At 43.0% G+C, this 26,512-nt stretch overlaps 1 protein-coding gene across 6 annotated transcripts in view; it reads left to right on the forward strand.

The window, feature by feature from the left end:
* The window catches only part of KALRN (kalirin RhoGEF kinase), a 737,253-nt gene that overhangs the window by 361,618 nt on the left and 349,123 nt on the right, over positions 1-26,512 (forward strand). For all 6 annotated transcript variants that reach the window (XM_062209080.1, XM_062209015.1, XM_062209004.1 and 3 more), the window contains exon 10: positions 453-575. In XM_062209080.1, the coding sequence (XP_062065064.1) occupies positions 453-575 (123 nt within the window). The remainder of the gene's footprint in view (positions 1-452; positions 576-26,512) is intronic.

The following is a 26,512-nucleotide window of genomic DNA, read 5'->3' on the forward strand; positions in this document are numbered from 1 at the left end:
GATCCGCAAGACTGGTCACCCCTGCTTGAGCATCTGTACAATAAAGTGCACAGTGAATGGTAAGGGCCATTGCACTGCCTGGCCTGCCACTAACCTAATTCCTGGCAACATGTCTGATTTTATGTGGCTGTTGTACAGGTAATAAAGGGGGAATGATAGTCTGTGTATCTTGTTTAAAATAATGAACTAATTAAGACAAAGAAAACTGGAAAAGTACTAGGAGGTCATGCAGGAGATTAAAGGGGGTGAGTCAGATTTAGTTAAGGGTGGGACTTTGATCGTAGAGAGACAGTAAAGGAATCCCTTGTATTCACAATGGGTTGGACATTTCCACCTGGTCTGCTGTTCAGTGATTGCAATGGAGGGGAGGGATAGGACACTTGTATTTGTACGTGCTGCATGTCTTTCCTTCTGCCAGGAAGTCATTGTTTCCATCTTTCCTCTCCTGCCAGGTGCTGGACTGGATTGAAAACCATGGCGAGGCCTTTCTGAGCAAACACACTGGGGTTGGGAAGTCCCTGCATCGAGCCCGAGCCCTGCAGAAGAGGCATGATGACTTTGAAGAGGTGGCTCAGGTAAGATGCTATTTGGGGGGGGGGGGGGGGCAGAAAGTGGGGATGGCCATGACATATTGGATTGATGGCTTGTGACTGCTGGGCTGTATTCCTGCCTAGTGCAAAGAGACATTTGTCTTTTCTTAGATCACTAGATGAGTGGTACACAGATTCCCAAGTTTATGGTCTTCAAAGAAAATCTTCCTGTCAACATGAGCCAAAAATGCCTTGTCCACAAGGTGGCAGTGGTGAGAGAGAATGACATTAGCACTATCATCAACCCAGGGCTGTCTATCACTTATGGTTGTCACCACCAGGGGCTGGAAGCTGAAAATGAGCCCCAGCTCTGCTTGCATGCTGTTTACTTTCTAGGACCCGGAGAAAGAGATGGCACCCATTCACCAGCCATGCACCCACAGGGTTTAATGTACCCAGAGACTGCCTTGATAGAATCTGCACAATATTCAATCTTTGAGCCAAGCCTCCAAAAGGGCACCGTTTTCTGATCTGCATAGATTCTGGATGAGGAGTTCTGACCATTTGTCTAATGATAGAATTATATAAAAGGGTTTTTGTTAAGAGCCTCCACCTGAAAAAAGTTTAGTCTAACTCTGTTATATTTCCCTCTGGGAGAGTTTTCCAAATGGACCCTGAAAAATCTTTGTCTTCCAGTTGAAATACTGCTATCCAGTAGTTTTGTCAGGTGTTATTAGTGTCGGTTGACTATAAAACTCTTAAGGATAAAGCTGGGAGGGAATCCATGTGACAGAGGGGTAGGTGCCATGTCACAGTGTTGGCCAGGGTTGGCTCTGATCCCACCATGCAGGCAGCCCTCAATATAGTTATCACTCTGGGCCTTGTTCACAGTCCCAGCCCCCACCCCAGAAAGCAACATGCCCCGGACAGAAAAAATTGTGGTGCATAGACACCTCTTTAGGGGATTTATGGAAGCCAGAAAGACCATCAGCAGTGACCCACACCCAGGGGATGAGGGTGGATTGGACTCTACCTGTGGAGTAAGGAAAGCCTATGGAACCCATAAAGATTGCTGCTGGGAATATAAGATGGTGCAGTGAAAAGTGGTGAGAAGATTCTTCAAAAAGCCAAAAACAGGATTACTGTAACATTCAGCAATGCTACTTCTGGGTTTATTCCCAAAAGAATGGAGAGGACTTGAACAGATATTTGTATATCCATGTTCATAGCAGCATAATTCATAATAGCCAAAAGGTAAAAGCAACCTCAGTGTCCACTGATGGTTGAACAAAATGCGGCATGCCCATACAATGGAGTATTATTCAGCCTTAAAAAGGAGGGGAATTCTGACATGAGCTACAGCATGAGTGAACCTTGAAGACATGCTAAGTGAAAGAAAGCAGCCAGAAAAGAACAAATATTATGATTCCCTTTATACTGAGAGTATCGAGAGTAGCCAAATTTGTATGGAAAGAGAAATTGAATGGTGATTGTCAGGGGTTAGGGGGAGGAGAAAATGAGGAGTTATTGTTTAATGGGTACAGAGTTTCAGGTTTGTAAGATGAAGAGTTTTGGGGGTAGATGCTAGTGATGCTTGCACAGCAATGTGAAATTAATTGATGCCACAGAGATGCACGCTTAAACATAGTTAAAATGGTAAGTTTTATGTTGTGCATGTTTTACCACAATAAAAAAAAGGACATCTCATAGCCATATAAGCACCTTCTGCAGAATGAGCTGGACTTTGCCACATGGTATAGACATAGGTCCCAATATTCCCTCTAATGGACGAGAAGAAGCCCAAGTCTAACAAATATGGGTAGCCAGGCACCCTAGGTGCCTCTCCAGCATGCTAAGGGCAGAGGATGAGAGAGGACTGCAAGCATCTTCTGCCTGCTGGGAGTGGGGCTGTGGTGCCTGGGATGATCGCTTGGTGCACAACCATCCCATAGCTTTGGTGCTTCTGCCTCCAAGCTGTCCTGTGGTTCAGTCCCTCTTCAGCTAGGAGGACATCTCCAAAGCCACCCCATCCCTGACCCAGCTCATCCCTCCAAGCTCTTTTCCTGTTGTAGCCTCATAGGCATCACCAGCCTTGGTTCTAGGCCCATGAGGGACCAATAGCTTTTGTCTGTTGTTACAGCCAAGCAAACGTCTTGGCCACTCCAACCTGCTTTTCCCAACTGCCCTCCACCTTCTCTATTCCATTCACATGGAACAATGCCTTTCATTTAGCCATAGAGACACAGCTAACATTCATACTAAAGAAGAGACACATTTTGGAAACTTTGTGGCTCCAGCCTATGTTTTGTCTCCTGCCACTCCAAATAATAAATGGTGCCAGGCTTGTTTCGTGAAGACAGCCTTGAGGCTCTTCAGTGTGCCCAAGTCATCCAGCTTGCCAGTAGCTCTGCTGGGACCCAAACCCAGGTTTTTCATACTCCAGACTCACATTCCTTTTCCAATTCTGTACCATCCCTCCTTATTGAGATGTAGGAACTGGGTATAAAATTCATTTCTTAATGTTTTTTTCATGGAAAGTACAGGACAAAGAGCAATAATGGGTGATAGACCAGTTCTGCCATCCCTGTGACATTTGTTACAAATTTCTGGCCCTGCCAACAAGTATATCCAGTGATATAATCCAAATCCTCTTGCCTGTGCTTTCTGATAAGACTGTATCTTTTTTAGAGAGAAAAAAGATTTATGACTTTGAAATGACTTAAGCATTTAAAATGTTTCCTCTGGAATGGAAAATAGCAGATGTGGACTAAAAAAGGAGCATTTTAGCCAGGGGTCATGAGGCCTTTGCTTCAACCCAGTACATAGGCCTCTAGCAATGGATCTCGAGTGTGGAGACGAATCCTAACTTGTTCCCTCATACCCACTCAGGGTACGGGAATGGGAGAGGACTGCAAGCATCTTCTGCCTGCTGGGAGTGGGGCTGTGGTGCCTGGGATGATCGCTTGGTGCACAACCATCCCATAGCTTTGGTGCTTCTGCCTCCAAGCTGTCCTGTGGTTCAGTCCCTCTTCAGCTAGGAGGACATCTCCAAAGCCACCCCATCCCTGACCCAGCTCATCCCTCCAAGCTCTTTTCCTGTTGTAGCCTCATAGGCATCACCAGCCTTGGTTCTAGGCCCATGAGGGACCAATAGCTTTTGTCTGTTGTTACAGCCAAGCAAATGTCTTGGCCACTCCAACCTGCTTTTCCCAACAGCCCTCCTCCTTCTCTATTCCATTCACATGGAACAACGCCTTTCATTTAGCCATAGAGATACAGTTAACATTCATACTAAAGAAAGAAGGGGGCCAGCGCTGTGGCTCACTTGGTTAATCTTCTGCCTGCGGCGCCGGCATCCCAAATAGGCACCGGGTTCTAGTCCTGGTTGCTTCTCTTCCAGTCCAGCTCTCTGCTGTGGCCCAGGAAGGCAGTGGAGGATGGCCCAAGTGCTTGGGCCCTGCACCTGGCTCCTGGCTTGGGATCGGCACAGCACACTGGCCACAGCGGCCATTTCGGGGGTGAACCAATGGAAAAGGAAGACCTTTCTCTCTGTCTCTCTCTCTCTCCCACTGTCTAACTCTGCCTGTCAAAAAAGAAAAAAAAAAAAGGAAAAAAAAGAAAGAAGGGACACAATTTGGAAACTTTGTGGCTCCAGCCTATGTTTTGTCTCCTGCCACCCCGAATAATAATGGTGCCAGGCTTGTTTCGTAGAAGACAGCCTTGAGGCTCTTCAGTGTGCCTTAGTCATCCAGCTTGCCAGTAGCTCTGCTGGGAGCTGCCCAGCGCTGTGGAATTATTGTCCCACCCACCTCTAACCACAGTGCAGGGAGAGTGACTGTCAGTAGCAGCCTGCCTGAGGCCTGCTTTGTTGTGTGCAGCACAATGGTATGCCCAGATGGTAAGAACATGGCCTGCTCAGAATCAGCCCTTTAGCCATGAAAGTTTCTCAGACATGGAAAGCCAAGACACTCTGGCAAAAAAAAAAAAAAAAAAAAAAAAATGACCTAAATGAAAGATCTCTGTGAGTGAGATCCCAGTGGAAAGAACGGGCCATCAAAGAAGGAGGTACCTTTCTCTGAAGGGAGGATAGAACTTCCACTTTGACTGTGGTCTTGTCTAAGTAAGATCAGAGTTGTTGAACTCACTCAAGAGGCTTCCATAGCCTTGGCAGCTCATGACAAGAGCCTTGGGTGATTACTGACGTCATCAGTAAGAGTGTCAATTGTTAAATCAACAACAGGAGTCACTGTGTACCTATTCCCCATGTAGGATCTCTGTCCTTAAGTGTTGTACTATGCAAATTAATGGTAAAACTACTACTCAAACAGTACTCTATACTTTGTGTTTCTGTGTGGGTGCAAACTGTTGAAATCTTTACTTAGTATATACTAACTTGATCTTCTGTATATAAAGATAATTGAAAATGAATCTTGATGTAAATGGGATGGGAGAGGGAGTGGGAGATGGGATGGTTGCAGGTGGGAGGGAAGTTATGGGGGGGAAAGCTGCTATAATCCAAAAGTTGTACTTTGGAAATTTACATTTATTAAATAAAAGTTGGGGAAAAAAGAACACAGCCTAGTCAAGCTGGAAAGGGCTCTTCTCTTTCTCTCTTGTTGCTGCTCTTCATTATGCGAAGGCCACTGGGAGAACAGGAGTGGATTTAATCAGGAATCAGAGAGCCAATGCATGGACACTTGTTCCTGGTTGCTTAGGGTTGCTGTTGTTGAGATGTAGTCGTGTGTGTTGTGCAGAAGGAGGCTGGGGGCTGCTTATGAGCAATATTGTAAAGGGTCCCGACTCAGTGAAGGAGCCTGTTTCAACATTAGCATTTTATGATTCTTGAGGTCAATATGAGAAAGGAGTTCTGAGCATTAGTTCTCTGCATTTAGGTTCAAAGCCCTGTCTTGAATCAAAGCAGAGAGAGAGCTATTGCAGCTGTCTCTGCTCCTGGGAATCTGCCTTTCTGTGAGAGAGCAAGCCGTCAAGCAGAGGAAATGCTCACCAACCAGAGAGGGCTTGGTGGAAAGCCCCTGAACAAGCAGATCTCCAGTCTTGGGATAGTGGGGAACTTGTGTGATCTTCACTTTTTGAGGTAAAGATCTTTAAGACAGCTATTAAATTAGATATGAATGACATGTGAAGCATTATTGCAGCAGTCCGTTATCTGCCATTTAACTTAAATTGTGTGCTTAATAAGTTGAATACATCTTAAACCAATTCTTTAAAAGTTATTTGGAAGATATGAATTAAGTACGAGTCCTCAGCTCATCCTGCAGATGGCACTCTTTGAATAGTCTACCTACCAGCTGAGCTGCCCCAGAAAGGCACCAGTCCTGCTTCCTCACTAGGGAGGCACCCAACATGTGCTAGCTGAGCTCTAGGGGTAGCAGTGAACCAGAGCCAGAGGTCTTTCTAGTCCAAGCTGCCGAAGTTGCGTGTGAACAAACAGAAGACTGGGCACTGCTAGGACCCCTCCCGGTCCTGGTAAATAATTGACTCAATTTGCCTTAGAAACTCACCAAACAGCAGGTTTTAAGAGGCACTTACATATTTTTTTGTGACACATTGAATGTCATCCACAGTATAAACAAGCGCAAGACAGAGTTGCTGCCTGTAATAGCATAGCTATCAGGGGATAGATGTGTTCATATCTGTGCAGGTGGTGGAATAGAATCTAGTACTGTTAAATTGTCCTGAGATATTTACTATTACTTGGTAGAAGAGTACTCGAGTGTCTGTGGTTTAGCTAGCAGCTGTGACTGCTCTGTTAGTGGTCTGCTTTATGGCCTCATTATCTGAAATGCCAGACTTTCTGTAAGCTAAGTTGGTAAAAATTAGCAAGCGTTTACATTTAAATATATATTATCTAAAGTCTCAAAGCACCAAATCACATTTAAGCAGCAAGAATATTAAGTAGCATTAGTGCAACATTTTTGAAAGAGCAGACAATTTAAAGAAATCCAAAAGCATAGACACGGTTAAGTACTTCATTCAATAATCTCTGGTTGGTTCTTTCCCTATATGGGGAATACAATGCACTAAAATAATTATTCTGAGTCTTGGGATCAAAGTAGATGAAAATGGAAGAAAAGCATTTTAGTGGACCTATCAGTGACCTTACCTTCCAAAGATATTCAAAGTGTAATCAGCAAATGAACCTACCCTAGCTCTAAAGACAAACGGAATAGGATAATCAATCCATAAAGAAGGGAACCCTGTGCTCTCAGAGCTGGACAATAGCCCTCATCAGTTCTCATGTCCCATCAAGTCTCTGTGTTGGTCACTGTGGAAAATGAAAGAGATGCATGGTTTCTGTCTTGAGGAAATCCCAATCAAATGAAAATGTATATCAAACATATCCTACCCCTCTAATGAATTCCATAGTAAGAGAGGAGAAATAATCTTTACTCCTTCGGATTTTCTATGAGAACTCTAGCAGCATTTCTAGGGAAAGCGAGGAAAAAACCATGTTTTCTTCACCTGGTGATCCAATCAATTTGCCTGCCTCAGGGAGGGTCCATTGACCTTTGGAGTAAGTTGTCTTTCTCTTCTTGCCTGAGATGATGACCATTTATAGCTTCAAGTGCAAGCAAAGGGAAAAGGTGGGAAAGCTTGAATAGATACTTTTTCACACCCCAGCCTCCTAGTAATGATGAGAGGTATTTAGGCAGATGAAAAAAAAAATAGTAAGGAAGAAAGCCTGGAAAATGTAGAGAAAGTAATGTCATGAAGTAGACAAGTGGAAGAAAGTGAAGCAGCAGAGAAATAAGACAGTCTTGGCCTCTGGATCTCAAATGACACATTTTCTTTCGGGATGGATTCAGGACATTCTTTCCAGGGAGCACTGGAGAGAAGTCACTGGCATGAGCTGATGGGAGATGTGTCCTGTGACCACTCTCAGAAAGAAGAACCACAGTTTATCTCCTGTGGAAAACTCCCAAACAAGGGTTTTGAGGGTCACTTTGTGTAGATCTGACATGGAAAACTAGGAAGGAGTAGAAGCCAACATCTAAGGTATTATACAGAGCCCACTACAAGTCCATGAACTGCCCCTCACCTTTGCTGCCTCCTGCAGGGAACAAATGATACCTTCAGAGGAAATCAGGGCTATATTCCTAATGATTCTATAGCTCTGGGTAAGAAACTGAGAAATTGAAAAAGGACAGGTGTGTTTTTGTCTCTTGTTCCATGCGATGGCAGTCACTATGGAAAAGGAGGGAAGCTTTGAGAATAATGGTCTACTACTATGGAGAGTAGGTTTTTCTGAACTGTGTCCTACAGGGCCATGATGATGGATGTCTGGTAGGGGGGTAGAATGCATCTTATAGAAGTTGGGAAGAATGTACGTTGGCAGAAAACCTTGTTAGTCCCTATAGAAGTATTTGAATGAATTTTGAAGTGGAGGTAAAACCTTGTCACAGTAAAGCCAAAATCAGACACAGCAGATAACATACAGATGACATAGAAGGAACACCATGTGAAGAAAATATCTTTACAGCTGGCGCTGTGGCTTAACAGGCTAATCCTCCATCTTGTGGCGCCGGCACACCGGGTTCTAGTCCCGGTTGGGGCGCCAGATTCTATCCCGGTTGCCCCTCTTCCAGGCCAGATCTTTGCTATGGCCCGGGAAGGCAGTGGAGGATGGCCCAAGTCCTTGGGCCCTGCACCCGCATGGGAGACCAGGAGAAGCACCTGGCTCCTGGCTTCGGATCAGCACGATGCGCCGGCCGCAGCGGCCATTGGAGGGTGAACCAACGGCAAAAAGGAAGACCTTTCTCTCTGTCTCTCTCTCTCTCTCTCACTATCCACTCTGCCTGTCAAAAAAAAAAAAAAAAAAAAGAAAGAAAGAAAGAAAAAGAAAAAGAAAAAGAAAAAAAAATATCCTTAGATCACCTTAGGTTAAAAACAATAAAAACCAAGGTTACAAATTGCAAAACATGTTCATAGCCTCATTTTCCACACCAACAAAGGGCAAGTGTGACAAGTAAACTTTCAACCAAGAAGCTGAATATCATAAATAGTCCTGCAACCTTAGGGTACTAAGCTCACAACTAGAAAACAATGGAAGAGGATTCTTTGTTTAAAGAAGCTGTTCTGGGGTCTGTATAAAGCCATCGCCTGTGACACTGGCATCCTATATAATGGCTGGTTCATGTCCTGGCTGCTCCACCTCCAATCCAGCTCCCTGCTAATGGTCTGGGGAAAGCAGCGGAAGATGGCCCAGGTGTCTGGGCCCCTGCCATCCATGTAGAAGACTCTGATGGAGTTCCAGGCTCCTGGCTGCAGCCTGGCTCAGCTCTGGCCACTGCAGTCATCCTCAGGAGTGAAGTAGCAGATGGAAGAGTGAGTTCCCCTGACTCCTCTTTCTCTTTCTTTCTGTCTCTTCCTCTCTCTGTAACTTTGACTTTCAAACAAATAAATGAATCTTTTTAAAAATTTGTTCTATAGAAGGGGTAAATATGTATCAGGAAGCTTCACAATTCTAAAATCTACAAACTTAAGACAGTAAGCAATATGGATGAATAGTATGAAGACAACAAAAAAGGCATCGTATTATTAGAAAGGATCACAGTCTATCACATGGAGGAAATAGAAAATACTATTCTGATATGAGGGATCTTCATAACATTTTTGGGAAATACATATGATGAAAAATACTATGTATAGATTTCAAATTTTTATACCAAAATAAGCTCATTTTTAATTCTATTTTCTACATTTAAAAAATTTTTATGTTTAAAATTTATTTGAGAAGCGGAAAGAGACAGGCAGACAGAGCTCCCATATTCTTATCCACTCATCGAATGCCCACAGTGAGTGGGACTGGGCCAGATTGAAGCTAGGAGCCAGGAACTCAAGCCACATCTTCCATGGAGGTGAAGGGCCCAACCAGTTTAGGCATCACCTGCTACCTCCCAGGGTCTGCATTACCAGAAAGCTGGAATTGGGAGCTGGAGCCAGGAATCAAACCCAGGCTTTCTGATAATGTTAACCAGCATCTTCACTGCTGGGTCAAATGCCTGTCCCTTGTGAAGTTTTCAAAATCTCTTTGTGTGATTTCAATTCTGACTTAAGGAAAATTATGGTGAGGATAAGAGGCCTCAAAGTTCTTGGCATCTTCAGGAGATTTTATGACACTATAAATAAAATCAATTAAGTTGGTGAGAGCAGAGTTTTATGTGATGGAAAATGAATCACTGCAGAAAAGCTCAAAAAGTATAGGTTGTGTCTAAATTCTCAAGAACCTTGACCTTTAGATGCGAAGATTTAGACATTATTTTTAGGATAGAGGAACGTTAAAGGTATTTGAGTAAATATAAGTTGAAATATAATCTCTAAACTAGAGATAAAAGAATTTCTCCGTACTCTGGCTGTTTAGATCACATATGAAATATTGTGCCTAATTCTGGAAAATATATTTTCAGATAGATACTGACAAAACATACTGTGATTGTTAGAGGCTGCCAGGATGGTGACGTTGCAGTAACTGGATATGTTCAGTTGTGAGTAAATAATGTTTTCTGGAAGGAAGGAGTGGTTGATGTGATTGTGGAAAGCTTTTAGAAGAGATAAAAATGGAAAGTACAGCGAAACCAATTTTAGCTTAATTCAGGTATAACTTTTAGCCCATGGATTGCTTTTTTATTAGCAAAACCAAAATGCAATACCTTGTAATAACTTCTGCTTCTGGTTCCTGGGGTTTCTGAATAGAGACAATCTTTTTTCTTTAAGCGTCTGGTTGCTCCTCTTCCAATCCAGCTCTCTGCTATGGCCTGAGGAAGCAGTAGAAGATGGCCCCAGTGCTTGGTTCTCTGTACCAGCATGGGAGACCTGGAAGAAGCTCTTGGCTCCTGCACAGCTGCAACCATTGAGGCCATTTAGGGAGTGAACCAGCAGATGGAAGACCTTTCTCTCTGTCTCTCCCTCTGTCTGTAACTCTGCCTATGAAGTAAATAAATAAAATCTTAAAAAAAAAAAAAGAGTTCACATTCCTAAGACTTTTATATCTTAAAAACAAATAAAAATAAAAGTCCCCATAAACCACCTTCTCTGGACCCAGCATTCCCTCTGTGTCTCCTTCCTTTCATAGCCCAAGTCCGTGAGAGAAAAAGTCCTATTTGCATCTCTCCTTCCTCACCTGCTTGTTACCCTTTAAACCCTGGCATTAGGCTTTTGCCCCCTTGCTTCCCCACCCCCCCACCGAGGTTGGTGTTATGGAACCCTCAACAAGACATTTTTCTTGCTAAATTCAAAGGGTACTTTACATATCTTACTTAGCCCTTCTGAAGCATTTAACTCTGTCAACCACTTCCTCTTTTTAAAAAAATTTTTTTTTTAATTTTTCTTCTTCTCAGCCTTTAGTGCCCTCCTGGTTACCTCATGTCTTTCTGTCAATTCTTCTTTATAATTTTTTTTAAGATCCCTTTACTTTTTTTTCTTTTTGAAATATTTATTTATTTGAAAGGAAGAGTTACAGAAAAAGAGAAGGAAAGAGAGAGAGAGAGAGAGAGAGATCTTTCATTTGCTGGTTCACTGCCCAGATGGCCACAATGGCCTGGACTGGGACAGCAAAAGCCAGGAGCTTCTCCCACATCTCCCACATGAGTGGCAGGGGCCCACAGACTTGGGCCATCTTCCACTGCTTTCCCAGGCACATTCTCAGGGAGCTGGATCACAAGTGGAGCATCCAGGAGTCGAACTGACACCCATATGGGATGCTGGTGCTACAGGAACCTACAACGCCATAACACTGGCCCCTCTTCTTAGACTGTTCTCCCTTCTCCCCTTTTTTCTCATTTCACACACACTCCATGGATGATTTCTGTTGTATCCCAGCCTCACCTGCCACCACTGTTATAGTACACAAATCCCTGTCTCATCTCTGATCACACCACTGACTTTCTGTATACCTCCACTTTAACTTCTCATCAGGTTCTAAAACTCACTGTGCCCCAAGTTTATTGTATCATCTCCCTTCCGCCTTTTCAGAATATGCTTTTACTGCTATATTCCTCATTACCTGTTGAAGGGCACCAACCAGCCAGTTCCTCGAACCAGAAAGTTTGCAGTCATTCTGGACTCCTACCTTACTCATACTCCTCACTGAGTCCATTGCAAAGTCCTGGTGATACTAGCCCTTTAATGTGTCCCTGTCCCCAACTGCCATTGCCTGGATCAGAGTCTCATTATCTCTTGCTTGGGCTACTACAGTATCCTCCTCTTTTCTCTGATTCTAGTCATCCTTTCCTTAAATCCATCCCCACCTTGATACGTCTGATTTTCCTAAAATGCACCACTCATCATGCTACTCTATTGATTGTAGAATCCATAGAGGGCTTCCAATCAGGATAAAGTTTAAATCCTTGATATTGTAAATTCACAAATCCTATGACTTGGCCACTAGTTTGTCTCTTTCCCTTTACCCCTCCTGTGTTCCTTCTCCCTCACTCTGTATTTCCGCTGTTCTAAAGTTTTCTGGAATATGCCACATTCTCAAGACTCAATGCTGTTTCCTTAATTCTTCATATCCATTTAACTAACCACTTCCTACTCGTCTTTGAACACTCATCTCAAGGATCACCTTTTCCAGGAAGCCTTTGGTGGCTTCGTTGATTTGGATTGGGTGTCCCTTTTCTTTCTCTAGCACCCTCTTACTCTAGTCACAGCCCTATTATTGTAGTTATCATATGATGTCATAATCAATTTTTAAGAAATATTTATTTATTTGAAAGGCATAGTTACAGAAGAGAGAGAGAGAGAGAAATCATCCACTCCCAGGTTTATTCCCCAAATGGCTGCAGTTGAGAGTTGAGAGCCTGGAACTCCATCCAGGTCTCCCACGTGGGTGGTAGGGGCCCAAACAGTTGGGCCATCTTTTACTACCTTCCTGGGTACATTAGCAGGGAGCTGGATCACACGTGGGGCAGCCAGGACTTACCCAGCACATATATGAGATGATGGCAATGCAGACGGCTGCTTAACCTGCTGTGCCACAATGTAGGTCCCATCATAATCAATTTTATGCTATCCTCACTCCCTGGTTGGACTTAGACCTTCCTCAGAGCAGGAATTTTATCTCACTAGTCTTTTTAATCCCAATGCCTAGCATAACAAGTCTGACATGCAGTTGCCAATAAAAATTAAATGAATGTGTTGTATAGAGGAGATTCTGAGGTTAGTATCAGATCAGGTGTCCTTGGAGGTAACCTTCTAATTCTAAAAATAATAGATAGAAGAAAAGTGGATTAGACGAATGTAGGAACATAGGTCCCAGAACCACATAGCCTACAACCTAAATAAATCCCATCCTGATAATTAGTGAGAATGCCCTGAGTTGGATGGAGTCAGCCCAGACAGCCCCAGCCTAGCATCTGGAACCTTGGAAGAAACATCTTTTGAGTTACATTTTGAATTATCTGGATTCTTTTGTTTCTTTTAATTTAGAAAACCTAAAAAATTAGTTTTAATGAGGCCATAGCAAACAAGAGGAGATGCAGTCTTTACTATGTCCATGTTCCCAACTCCACTGAGTTTCCATGATTTTCCAGCTGGGATGGTCACCATCACACCAAGCTTGACCATCAGGGGTGGAGAGGAGCTTTAGTTCTGTTAGGTAAATGTGGGGAAGTTCTTTTTTTGTCTATTATTCTGTTAAGGTAATATATCATGTTTATTGATCTACATATGTTAAACTGTCCTTTGTATCCTTGGGATGAATCCCACTTGGATGTGGTACCTAATCTTTTTATTGTGCTGTTTGAATTTGGCTTTGTAGGGAGATTTTTACATGTATGTTCATCAGAGATACTAGCCTGTATTTTTTTAAAGATTGTATTTATTTATTTACTTATTTGAGAAGTAGAGTTAGAAACAGAAAGGGAGGGGGAAGGCAGGGGGGGCGGGGGAGAGATCATCCTTCTGCTGATTCACTCTCCAGGTGGCCATAACAGCTGGAGCTGAGCTGATCTAAGACCAGGAGCCAGGAATTTTTTCAAGTCTCCCACAGGGGTACAGGGGCACAAGCACTTAGACCATCTTCTACTGCTTTACCAGGCCATTGCAGAGAGCTGGATTGGAAGAGGAGCAGCCAGGATACAAACCAGAGCCCAGATGGAATGCCGGCGCCACAGGCAAAAGCTTAGCCTACCACACCATAGCACTGGCCCCTGTAGTTTCTGTAGGTTTTTTTTTTTTTTTAATTATTCACTTACTTTAGAGGCAGAGAGCGAGTGTGTACACACACTCAATCTGCTGGCTCACTCCCTAAATGCCCACAACAGTTGGGGATAGGAGAGGATAAATGTAGCCAGGAGCTAGGAACCTAATTCAGGTCTCCTGCATGGGTAACCGAAACCCAATTACCTGAGCCATCACCTGCTACCTTCCAAGCATGCATGCTAGCAGGAAGGTGGCATTGGGATTAGAGCTTTCTTTCTTATTGTGTCATTGTCCAGTTTGGGTGTCAGGGTAATGCTGACTTCATATAATTTATTTGGAAGAATTCTCCTTCTTCAATTTAAAATAGTTTGAGAAGAATGGGTGTTAGTTCTTCTTAAATGATTGGTAGAATTTATCAGGAAAGCCATCAGATCATAGGCTCTTCATTGATGGGACAGTTTGCTATTGATTCAGTCTCCTCACTTCAATTTTTGTCTGTTCAGATTTTCTATTTCTTCGTGTGTCCAGCAATTTACCCATTTCTACCATATTATTGAATTTGTTGGCATTTATTATTCCAAATAGTCTCTTGTGATTGTATTTTATGGTTTCTGTTGTAATGTTTCCAATTTTACTTCTTATTTTATATATTTAAGTCTTCTCTATTTTTTTCCTAGTTAGCCTAGCTAAGGGTTTATCAATTTTATCTATTAAAAATAAACCTACTTGTTTTGATTTTTTTTTTAGATTTCTGTTTCATTTCTGCTCTGATTTTTTTGGAAGCTTTATTTATTTATTTGAAAGTCAGAGAGAGAGAGAAATTTCCCATCCACTGGCCCATCCCCCAGATGACTGAAACAGTCAATACTTAACTAGGCTGAAGCCAGGAGCCAAGAGCAAGGAGCCTCTTTCAGGTCTTCCACACAGGTGGCAGGGGCCCAAGCACTTGGGACATCCTCCACTGCCCCTCCCAGGCCATTAGCAGGGAGCTGGATTGGAAGTAGAAAAGACGGGACATGAACCAGCACCCATATGGAGTGCCAGCATCACAGGCAGTGGCTTCACTCTCTATGCCACAATGCAGGGCCATTCTGGTTTTTATCATTTCCTTCATTCTACTAATTTTGGGTTTAATCTTTTCTAGTTTTTTTTTTTTTTTTTTTTTTTGAACAGGCAGAGTTAGACAGTGAGAGAGAGAGAGAAAGGTCTTCCTTTTTCTGTTGGTTCACCTTCCAAATGGCCTCTATGGCTGGTGCACCGCGCTGATCCGATGGCAGGAGCCAGGTGCTTCTCCTGGTCTCCCATGCAGGTGCAGGGCCCAAGCACTTGGGCCATCCTCCACTGCCCTCCTGGGCTACAGCAGAGAGCTGGACTGGAGGAAGAGCAACCGGGACAGAATCCGGTGCCCCAACCAGGACTAGAACCTCGGGGTGCTGGTGCCGCAGGCAGAGGATTAGCCTAGTGAGCCCACGGCGCTGGCCTCTTTTTTTTCTTATTCATTGGAGTACAACATTAAATTCTTTATTTGTGATCTTTCTTCATTTTGATGTAGGTGTGTAGTAATATAAACCTCCCTCCTAGAATTGATTTTTTCATGGTATCCCATAGGTTTGGATAGTCTGTTTTCGTTTTCATTTGTCTCAAAAAGGGTTATAATTTTCCTTTTATTTGTTGACCTATTAGTTGTTCAGAAGCACATTGTTTAGTTTCCTTGTGCTTGTAAAGTCTCTGAAATTCCTCCTGGTGTTGATTTGTTGTTTTATACTTTTGTAGTCAAAAAAGATACTAGAAACATTTTCCATGCTCTTAAATTTCTTAAGACTTGTTTTTCAGCCTAACATATGATTTCTTCTGGAGAATGTTCCATGTGCAGTTGAGAAGAACGTTGGATGGAATGTTCTGTAAATGCCTGGTTTAGAATGCAGTTTAACTCCAATGTTTCTTTTTCTTTGGGGTGGGGCTGTCCTGGACGATATGTATTGCTGAAAGTAGAGTATTGAAGTCACCTACTGTTTGCTGTATTTTAGTTTATTTCTCCATTTAGACCTAATAAATATTTGCTTTATATATCCGGGTGCTCTGGTGTTGGGTGCATATATATTTATAATTATTATATCCTCTTGCTGAAATAATCCCCTTATTATATAATGATCTTCTTCATCTCTTTTCACAGTTTTTTACTTAACATTCTACTTCATATGATATGATGTGTAGCTACTCCTGTTCTCGAACATGATATATCTTTTTATTTCCCTTCATTTTCAATTTATGTGTGTCCTTAACAGATGAGGTGAGACTCTTGTAGGCAGCATATAGTCGGATCTTTTTTTTCCCCAACCATTCAGCCTCTTTTTATCTTGAAAGTGGAGAATTCGGCCGGCGCCGTGGCTTAACAGGCTAATCCGGCGCCTTATGGCGCCAGCACACCGGGTTCTAGTCCCGGTTGGGGCGCCGGATTCTATTCCGGTTGCCCCTCTTCCAGGCCAGCTCTCTGCTATGGCCCGGGAAGGCAGTGGAGGATGGCCCAAGTCCTTGGGCCCTGCACCCGCATGGGAGACCAGGAGAAGCGCCTGGCTCCTGGCTTCAGATCAGCGAGATGCACCGGCCGCAGCGGCCATTGGAGGGTGAACCAATGGCAAAAAGGAAGACCTTTCTCTCTGTCTCTCTCTCTCACTATTCACTCTGCCTGTCAAAAAAAAAAAAAAAAACAAGTGGAGAATTCAATCTATTACATTCAAGGGTACTGCTGATAGATAAGGACTTAGTCCTGCCATGTTGTTAACATGACATCTTTTTAATCCAGGAGGTCTGTGTGGCTTCAGATTTCTGGGATCCCTAAAGATTGCCTTTCACCTTTCTCAGCCTATCTTCTGGCTTCTCTGACACACAGGTACCAATGGTTGATGACAATTGGCTCTGCTGTTTGCTGGAGCTTGGCCTATTTAATAATCAACTTAGCCAGTATCCAGCCTGAGTCTTCATTTTCATGTTGTAACACAAAATGCTGAACTGCATGTGGCCCATCCCAGGAGGTTATTTCATCCCTTTCTTTTCACCTTTTGGTAAGCACAAGCTATCACTAAGTAAACTTACTAGTTTTCAAAAGTCCATCCTTCTTGCTTTCCCCTCCTCCCCTGCTACATCTCCAAAAGCCCATTTGAGACATCCCCCTTAACTCTGATTTACCATCTATTGGGATATGTGGTGCAGTGAAGAAAAGCATCGCATTAGGAATCTGGCCTTTCCATTTTTGCCATGTATCTTGTCATAATTACTTAACTTTTCTGAGACTCGGTGACATTCTCTCTAAAGTGGAGATAGTGACACTTTCCCTGAAGGGCGATATGAGGGTTAGAAATAATACACGTTAAGTGCCAGATAGAGGATGTTGTTCCTAGGAGGTGTTTGATGAATGGCGGCTTCTGTGGCAGAATGTGGTGACCATGGTGGTGCCAGTGGCTGCTGATGGAATGCATCTAAACACTGTCAGACTCAGCTTGCTTGGCATGTGTGCTTAGCTATGTGAGAGAGAATAGGCTTATCCTTTGAGATGGCTATAGGCCAAGAGGGCAGATCAACTGCACGTACTAACAAGCATGGCCCAAGGGTTAAGCATTACAGAAGAGGAGGTTACCCAGTTTGACCAGACAGAACTGAGGAAAAGTGATAGAGCAATGCCGTATCCCGTCTGGAGAAGGTGGAAGGGGTGCCGGGGAGGCGGGGCAAGTGGTTTATCCAGCAGCTGGGCCTCTGGGAACTAATGGAGTTCAGAGATCCAAGGGGCAGGATAGGTAGTTTGCACTGGTAAGATTCTTAGCAGGTTGCAGGGCTCTGACTTCTGGGCTGCAATTCAGAGGCAGCATTCCTGGAGCACCAGGTAAAGAAACGGCCAGCTCTTAGGAATTGGACAAAATTATAATTGTCAGAACTGATCAGCAGGGTAGGGCTGGTGTGGCTGTCAGTGGGATCTGATATGGAAGATCCATCAGTCAGTGAGACATGTGATTCCATTTGACTCTATTCCATTTGACAGGAACTGAGCCCATGATAGGGCCCCAGAAAAAAGAAGAGAAAGAGTTTGTGAGCCCAGGAAGAACAAACTCGCCCTTCTGAAGGATTCTCTAAGTGGCCCTCCTTAGAGGATTCCCAAAGGTGTGACCCCTAGAGTTTCACAATGTGGCAACATGTTTACCTTGCACAGTGAGAGGAGTATACAGATGGAGAGAATAAAGTCACTGTCTCAGCATTGGCATGGTCTAGAAAAGAAGTGGGGAAAGTTGTTTCAGAGGAGAACGTTCCAATCTGCCCAATATTGATTCTGAAAACAAGCCCATTCGTTACCGTGCCACCCAATAATTAGTTTCAACACAGGTCAGCCTGCACAGATTAAGAGAAACAGGACTGAAGTCCTTTCTCTTCTACTTTGCCAGCAGGATGAGCCTCAGGCGTGTGCTTGGTGCTGTGAGAGGCAGCATTTATCTAAGGTGAAATAAGAGGGAGTACGTGAGGAATTTGCTTACAAGGAGACTATATGCAAATTCCACAACAAAGCTATTTTTTTCTGCATACAAAGATTTTGAAAACTTATTTGTGAGGTTTTAATCCTGTGTTGTAAATATGAGGGTACTTCAGAAACTTCATGGAAAATGGAATAAGAAATAAGCTTATAATGGTGCAAAAAATTGAAATCCATGCATAGTTTTTTCATAATATATATTTTCCATAAACTACTTGACCTCTCAAATGGAATGCATGGATTTCAAGGCCTTTTGCACTTTTAATTCCATTTTCTATGAACGTTTTGAAGCACCTGTATTCCAGGAATATTTGATAATAACCATCATTTATTGAAACCCTACTTCTGTAATCACTATCTCACTACTCCTGAAAACAACTCCATAAAGTTAGTATGAATATTTTTTACAGTTTCCAGATGAGAATCAGTTAAGAGGAGGAGGCAAGACCTGACCCCAGGCCGTCTGGCCCCAGACCCATGCTTCCAGCACACAGACTTTCAGGGTAAAGGGAAAACCCAGGCTTAGGCAACTCCCCTTTTGATTATTTTTTTCTAAAGGAAGTCTCTGGTTCTTTTAATTTTAATTACAAAGCTACATGTTTCCAATATGGGAAATACACAGGCAAATAAAACAGAACAGGAAAATCCACCCACTAAGTTGTCTAACGGTGGCTAATGCTTAGTGTTTATTCTACTAGATATTTCTGTTTATGTGTATATGTACTTGCTTGGTAACCAACTTTTCTCATTTACTCGTGTATCCATGGTGATAAATACATATCTACAATGTCATTTTTTATTTGCAGTAGAGCTTTTAATATTAAGATTTCTTATTCTTTCTCAGATTCTAGCAACTTACAGGCTATTAAAACCAAATACAGTTATAAGTGTGTAAAGAGAAGCCAACTAAGCATTGAAAACAGAGGGCTGAGTTAGAGCCAAGTGTTCAGATCTGTTCTCAAGGGAAAGCATCAGAGAAAGGCGATTTACAAGTGACCTCTCAAGCCTGCCAGTTCCTCGTAGGTGTGCATGTGTGAGCCAGCCCTGAGGGCCTCCTGAGTACCTAAAACTGGCTGGGATGGGAGCAGTGAGTAGATGGAATGAGAGGGGAGAGGGCTTTAAAACAATAACATTTGTAGTCTACCCCCCAACCCTACACACACACACACACACACACACACCTCCTTCCTTCTCTCCTCTTCCTTTTCCCTTTCATCTCTGTCCCATCTCCTCCCAGGAAATCCCCTCCAGAAATAGGGGCTCTAGTCAGGGTCCCAGGTGCAGCCCTTGGCTCTGGTCCAAATGTGTTTCCATGTGGTCAGTGTTTCTCAAGACCCTGGAGACTTTGTAAGGCAAGTACTTCCCAACAGAACATGTGGGGTGACAGGGGTGATTCGAGAGGGCCTGGGCTGAAGGGTAAGGGCTTTTGAGAAATGTGGGTGGATGAGGCAGCTGATGCAGCTCAGAGCACATGGAACCTGCACCGTGGAGCCCTGAGTGAGAGCTCCAGGCAGTATCCTAAGCAAACCAAAAAATAAATACACACAACCAGCAAGAACAACCCAAACAGGCAGATCTGTGTCCTTTTTCTCTGCCAATGAGGAACTGGAGGCATTTTCATGAACCAGTTTTGTTTGGCATACGTTTTGAACAGAAGACAAACCCACTGCCAGGTTCTGACAGGAACAAATCATCCTACCTGAGTTATTCCACCTGGAAAGGAAGCCAGGTTTGCGGCCGAGGAAGCCGGGCTCTTAGGACCTCCTGCGGGTACCAGGGGACAACCAAGTGTCGTCAGGATTAGTACCCTCATTTGTCTTGGGATTCACAAAGAAAATGTCCAGCTGGCCTAAGGTGCTGCTTTTGGGGTTTAAGTATAGATTGTTACAGCTGTCCTTCTACATAAAAAGCCAACAACACAAAACACTGGCAGCCTTCACTGCAATTACATATCTCCATGGTGTTTCACACTGTGGGCTATTTTGTATGATATATCTGAGCCTCCCTGTGCCAAATACAGATTGAAATAGCTCCTGTGGACTTTGGTCCTTCACATGCCTAGAATTTGAAAACATCGTGACGGGAAGGAGGCAGTGAGAAGGGCTAAAAAGAGAAATCCAAATCAATACGATGGATGTGTTTCATTTCTCTTCTTCACAAGGTTCAGACTCTGCCTAAAATTATGGTCTCTTTCGTGTTTTGGAGATCCCCAAGGTCAGCCTCTTTTGCTTAAAAGAATGCAGCTAACGAGGATAGGGTTTTGGAATGTAGACCCTGGGATCGGTTCACCAGCTATAGCTGTCATTCAGGTGGATGTTTTACAGGTTTATAAAATTGAAAGGTTTGGGTTTACCCCAAGAAATCATATTGCACCATGGCGTCAGAGTGCCAGACAATATGGCATTGGACAGTCTGGACACAGGACAATTTCCTAAATCCTCCTTTTCCTCATTCTGTGTGTCCCATGAAGACCACTTGAAAAGTTAGTGCTGCAGTTCCCATCAACAAAATGGAAGCTATAGATCCTTCCTGCCTTGCTTCTTCTAGGAGCAACAAGATCTGGTGAAATGGATACAGAGATTGGACATCTGGGTGTGAGGTCCAGAGCAACCTCATATCTATATGTACAGGTCATCTAACCTTGCCAAATCTCAGTTTCTACATCTATAAAATGGGAACAATATCTATTATAGTTGAAGTAGGCATTAAGACAATGTATTTAAAGTACTTTGAGTCTGAAGCAAAGGGGAAATATAAATTCTCGTTATTCAAGGGATAGGGTGGTAGTGGATGAGATCATGTTTGGAACATACTTGGAAAAGAGGAACTTGGAAAAGATATAGAAGAGATTGATGATATTGCTCCACACCAGGAGTTTCCCAAGAGAGGGAATGTGCTGACCAGTCACTGCGTTTAACTGATCTCTTGATGCCCTGGGCTTCTAACACTGTTTGAGGGCCAGATTCCCATGCATTGCAGGATTAGTCAGGAGACATTCTGCATTCTAAAGCTAACCCTAATGATTTCATGAGCAAGGCTTTCCCTTGTTCTGATGTTTATGTAACTTTAGGTCAGTAAGACTTTGGGCCAAAAGTGGCTGTAAATGATGCTTTGTATTTAGAGCTTTCTGTCCACTTACCTACATACCCTTCTAATAAGAAGGAATCGGGTAGCCAACCCACAGTGACCTGCTCAAGAGCAAGCAGAGTTATCCCAGCCTGTGTCCAGCCCTTCAAGACAGCACTGGAGGTGGGGGCTGGGGGACTGCAGTGGCTCTTGCATCATCTTTATGGTGTTCTCCTGCTTCCTAATCAGCTTGCGTTTACTCATTGTGTCACCATTCACATTGCCCTGCTGCTTAATGTTGCTTGTCTAGTATTAAGGCGGATTTGTATGGAATTACTATGGCTCTTGCCCAGGCTTTCACGACTTTGAGGATTATGAATACAGTCATGGAAGATTCAAGAGCTGCAGATAACGAGGTGAATGATGGGATGCAAGCGTAAGCCCCATGACCCTTCTCTGTCTCATGATCTAGTCTCTAACCATTTGGATTTTGCCTTTTCATTTAAGGACCTTAGGTGGGGAGACATCTTCTGTAACTTCTCAGCTCTGAGAAAATGCTCCAGTGGTTAATCCCCTAAAGAAGGGAAACAGAAAGAACACATTATTCAAAGTGTGGATCCTGCCATCTCAGAGAGCCCAGAGTCCTGGCTGACAGTCTTGGTGGCTATATGTTGTTTTTTCTCTGAATCCAGCCTAATTCTTAGTGTAGGTTTGCATCCTCTGTCTCTTGTCTGCCTCCCTCACACCTCTTCCCATTAACCTTCTGCACCATGTGAACCCTGTTTGGGGCTTGTCTCACAGTGGGGACTAGAACTGGGCTCTCAGACTCCTACACTGAAGACTGATAAGCCATTGCTTCTAAAGAGCCATTAGCCATCACCAGGCTTTTCATCACCAGCTCCTGCTTGAAGGAGAAACCCCGCTACTATACTTTGGGTCCCTTACCAAGGCCCCACCTGTCTTCCTTATTTCCATATCTGCACCTTTGCCTGGGCCAGTCTTGTTGGCAGATGACTGCCTTTGGCTTCACAGTTTAGACTTTAAAGTTGGCTCAAAAATTCATCTTCTGAAAAGATCTCCAGGCTTATCCATCTTGCTTGTTTGCCTAGTTGTGCCCTCCGCACTGTGTCACCAATTTGTATGACTGTCACACCTCATTTCTTACACAGCCTTGGAGACTGAACTGTTCTACATAATTTAATTTTGTAGAGACCAAGATTTAACCCTGAGGATTTCATGCTGCGCCTTTTCAAATGTCATTTTTATTGATGGCGAACTCTGAAGTACAGTTTATACTTTCCATGCCTTGTGTACAGAGCATTCTGGACATGGCTCACCCGCAGGGTCCACAGCAGTGTTCACTAATTCCAGTGATGAATGGAGATGCCCCCAGGGCCACTGCAGAGGTAAGCCTGTCCTCTCCCTTCACTGAGGGTCTGGCCCAACACAGCAGTGTGATTTAACGGCTGGCCTGCACCCAGAGGGAGCTGATCAGGGTCGACAGTCCAAAAAGCAGAATGTATTTCTTACCCCTGTGGGCCCCAGAGCAGTCATTTTCCTAGAAGCCACATTTCTCTTGGGTGATGATGATGACTTTATTTTTTTTTAACTTTTATTTAATGAATATAAATTTCCAAAGTACAGCTTATGGACTACAATGGCTTCCCCCCCCCATAACTTCCTTCCCACCCACAACCCTCCCATCTCCCGCTCCCTCTCCCCTTTCATTCACAACAAGATTCATTTTCAATTCTTTTTATATACAGATCAGTTTAGCATATATTAAGTAAAGATTTCAACAGTTTGCACCCACATAGAAACATAAAGTGAAAAATACTGTTTGAGTACTAGTTATAGCATTAAATCACAATGTACAGCACATTAAGGACAGAGATCCTACATGAGGAGTAAGTGCACAGTGACTCCTGTTGTTGACTTAACAAATTGACACTCTTGTTTATGGCATCAGTAATCCCCCTAGGCTCTTATCATGAGTTGCCAAGGCTATGGAAGCCTCTTGAGTTCACCAACTGATCATATTTAGACAAGTCGTAGTCAAAGTGGAAGTTCTCTCCTCCCTTCAGAGAAAGGTACCTCCTTCTTTGATGACCTGTTCTTTCCACTGGGATCTCACTCATAGAGATCTTTCATTTAGTTTTTTTTTTTTTGTTTTGTTTTGTTTTTTTTGCCAGAGTGTCTTGGCTTTCCATGCCTGAAATGCTCCCATGGGCTTTTCAGCCGGATCCACATGCCTTAAGGGCTGATTCTGAGGCCAGAGTGCTGTTTAGGACATCCACCATTCTATGAGTCTGCTGTGTATCCTGCTTCCCATGTTGGATCATTCTCTTCCTTTTTTATTCTATCAGTATTTGCTGCCACTAGTCTTGTTTATGTGATCCCTTTGGCTCTTAGTCCTATCATTATCATCAATTGTGAACAGAAATTGATCATTTTTACTAGTGAGATGGCATTGGTACATGCCACCTTGATGGGATTGCATTGGAATCCCCTGGTATGTTTCTAACTCTACCGTTTGGGGCGAGTCAGCTTGAGCATGTTCCAAATTGCACATCTCTTCCCTCTCTTATTCCCACTCTTATATTTAACAGTGATCACTTTTCAGTTAAGTTTGAACACTTAATAATAACTGTGTATTGATTACAGTATTCAACCAAAAGTATTAAGTAGAACAAACAAAAAAATACTAAGAGGGATAACGTATTAGGTTGTTCATCAACAGTCAGGGCAAGGGATGATGACTTTAACAGCATACCTGGGGAAGGTGAAATGTAGGTGAACCTGGCTTTTGAAAGCTACATGGAAACGCCAGTTCCAGAGTGAACCAGCAAGAAGTGAACCTGGAGAAGGGAGTATGGTTCTTCTAGAGCCAGATCACTCCTATTAGCCTTTTCACTTTTGCATCACTCCATGGTGATTTTGCTAATTTTATTTAAAGGTCCTTAGGCATTTCCATCCATGTCAGCTTGTCAGTTTCATCCATGGGGCTGCCTGAGGACTGGACTCATGCCTGTCACTCTGTGCTGCTGTCAGCTGTATGCCATGGGCATTAAGCTTTTGATGTTTATAGGATGATGATAGGGAAGCCTTTCTACCAAAACTTACAGCCCATCTCAGACACAGGCTCCAGGGGAGTTGTCTGAGAGCCTGCCTCACTTTTAAATATTTTCAGATTTGACAGATCTCTTACTCTGACTGCTGGGGAAGACACCTCAGAGTCATGAGGGTTTGATGCTGGCATTATGCCCAGTGAGAATAATTTCTAGGATTTCACGAGTGATTATTTTTAACTAGATTTTGTTTTGCATATACTTGTCATACCAAAATCATGTTTCTTGTGTCTTCTAAGCTGTGATGAGCAATGTCATGAAGTCCAAATGGAGAAAGGTGAAGTGTCTGATTGGGGCTACAGAGGGATTATTCATGTTTCCTGACTGTATATTCACTGTGGTTGATCTGATTCTAGTTTCTTCATGATGAGCAGAACTAAGAAATATACCCATCTCTAAGATAAATACATTTGTAATGAAATTTGTTTGTGTTTCTAAATGCAATCACATTCTTGCCTGTCAATTGAGAAAACTATATTTAATTCTTTTAAATTTTCCCTTATTGGTATTTTTCAATTTTTGGAGAAATTCCAATTTGTTATAGTAGCAAGAGAAACACTGCAAATTATGTAAATAAAAATGCTGGAGCAGATATTGCGCAGTGAGTTAAAAAGCTGCTTGGGACATCCACATTCTGTCTGAAGTGCTGTTCAAGTCCTGGCTACTCTGCTTATAATCTAGCCCCCTGCTGTTGTGCCAGGGAATCAACAGGCGATGACTCAAGTGACTGAGTTCCTGTCACCCACAGGTGACACCAGATAGAATTCCTGGCTCCTGGCTTCAGCCTGGCCTGGCCCTAGCTGTTGTGGCTGTTTTGGGGAGGAAAGTGGGAGATGGATGTAAGATCTCTCTCCTTCCTTCTGTCCCTCTCTTTCTCACTCTGCCTTTTAAATAAATAAATAAATCTTTTAAAAATGCAAATTATCTTTCCACTCCCATTCCTTAAGCCCACCCTCCCAAGGTTGATAACCTTGGAGCTTTAAAATGCAGTGGTGGCAGGAACCCCATTACTTGGGCCATCACTGCTGCTTCCCAGGATCTGCATTAGAAGGAAGCTGGAGCCAGGACTGAGACTCAAACCCAAGTACTCCAATATGGAATGCAGGCAACCTAACTGGCCACTTAACCTCTAGGCCAAATGTCCACTCCTATAATGTATATATTTTAAGTGGTTTTAAAAAATTTTTTCTGAAGTAAAAGTAATACATATTCACCATAGAAGAAATGGAAAATAAAGAAGTGATAGAAAAGAAAATTCATCCCTAATATCACTTAGAGATAACTAATATTCATATTTATTTACTTTTAAGATTTCTTTATTTGAGTGGTAGAGTTACAGAGAGAGTGAGGGAGAGACAGAGAGAAAGGTCTTCCATCCATTGGTTCACTCCCAAAATGGCCACAACAACTGGAGCTGAGCCGATCTGAAGCCAGGAGCCAGGAGCTTCTTCCAGGTCTCCCATGTGGCTGCAAGGACCCGAGCACTTGGGACATCTTTTACTGCTTTCTCAAGCCATAAGCAAAGATCTAGATCAGAAGAGAAGCAACCTGAACATGAACCGGTACCCATATGGGATGCCGATGCTGCAGGCAGAGGCTTAGCCTACTATGCCACAGTGCCGACCCCAATTTTAATATTTTTTGAAAATTTTTCGTTCAGTGCAGAATACTAAGAATATTTTCCTTGGATCAAACAAACGTGAATGCCAGAGTGACATCCACTCTTTACTAGTTACATGAGCTGCTCAAGTTCTTTTACTTGCCAAGCCTTTTTCGTATCTGTAACATGGTATAAACGCATAATCTACCACATGTAATGTTTGTGAGTTAATCCAAAACTGGCAGCCATCAGTATCTAGTAGGAGTTTTTTTGATAGAAATAAAATTAAAATGATATTATTGTTTATCCTGATTTCTTCATTTAACATTACATTAGGAGTATTCCCTCAGTTATTAACTATATTCTTTGAAAACATAATTGTAGTGACTGCATGATACTTTATGATGAGGATATGCCACAGTGTAGTGAACCATTTCCCTACTGTTGAACGTTTTGGTTGTTTCCAGTTTTTCACTTTTATAAACCATGGTCAGTGTATTTAAACTACTGA

This window comes from Lepus europaeus, chromosome 2 (genome assembly GCF_033115175.1).
Source record: "Lepus europaeus isolate LE1 chromosome 2, mLepTim1.pri, whole genome shotgun sequence".
Classification (NCBI taxonomy): domain Eukaryota; kingdom Metazoa; phylum Chordata; class Mammalia; order Lagomorpha; family Leporidae; genus Lepus; species Lepus europaeus.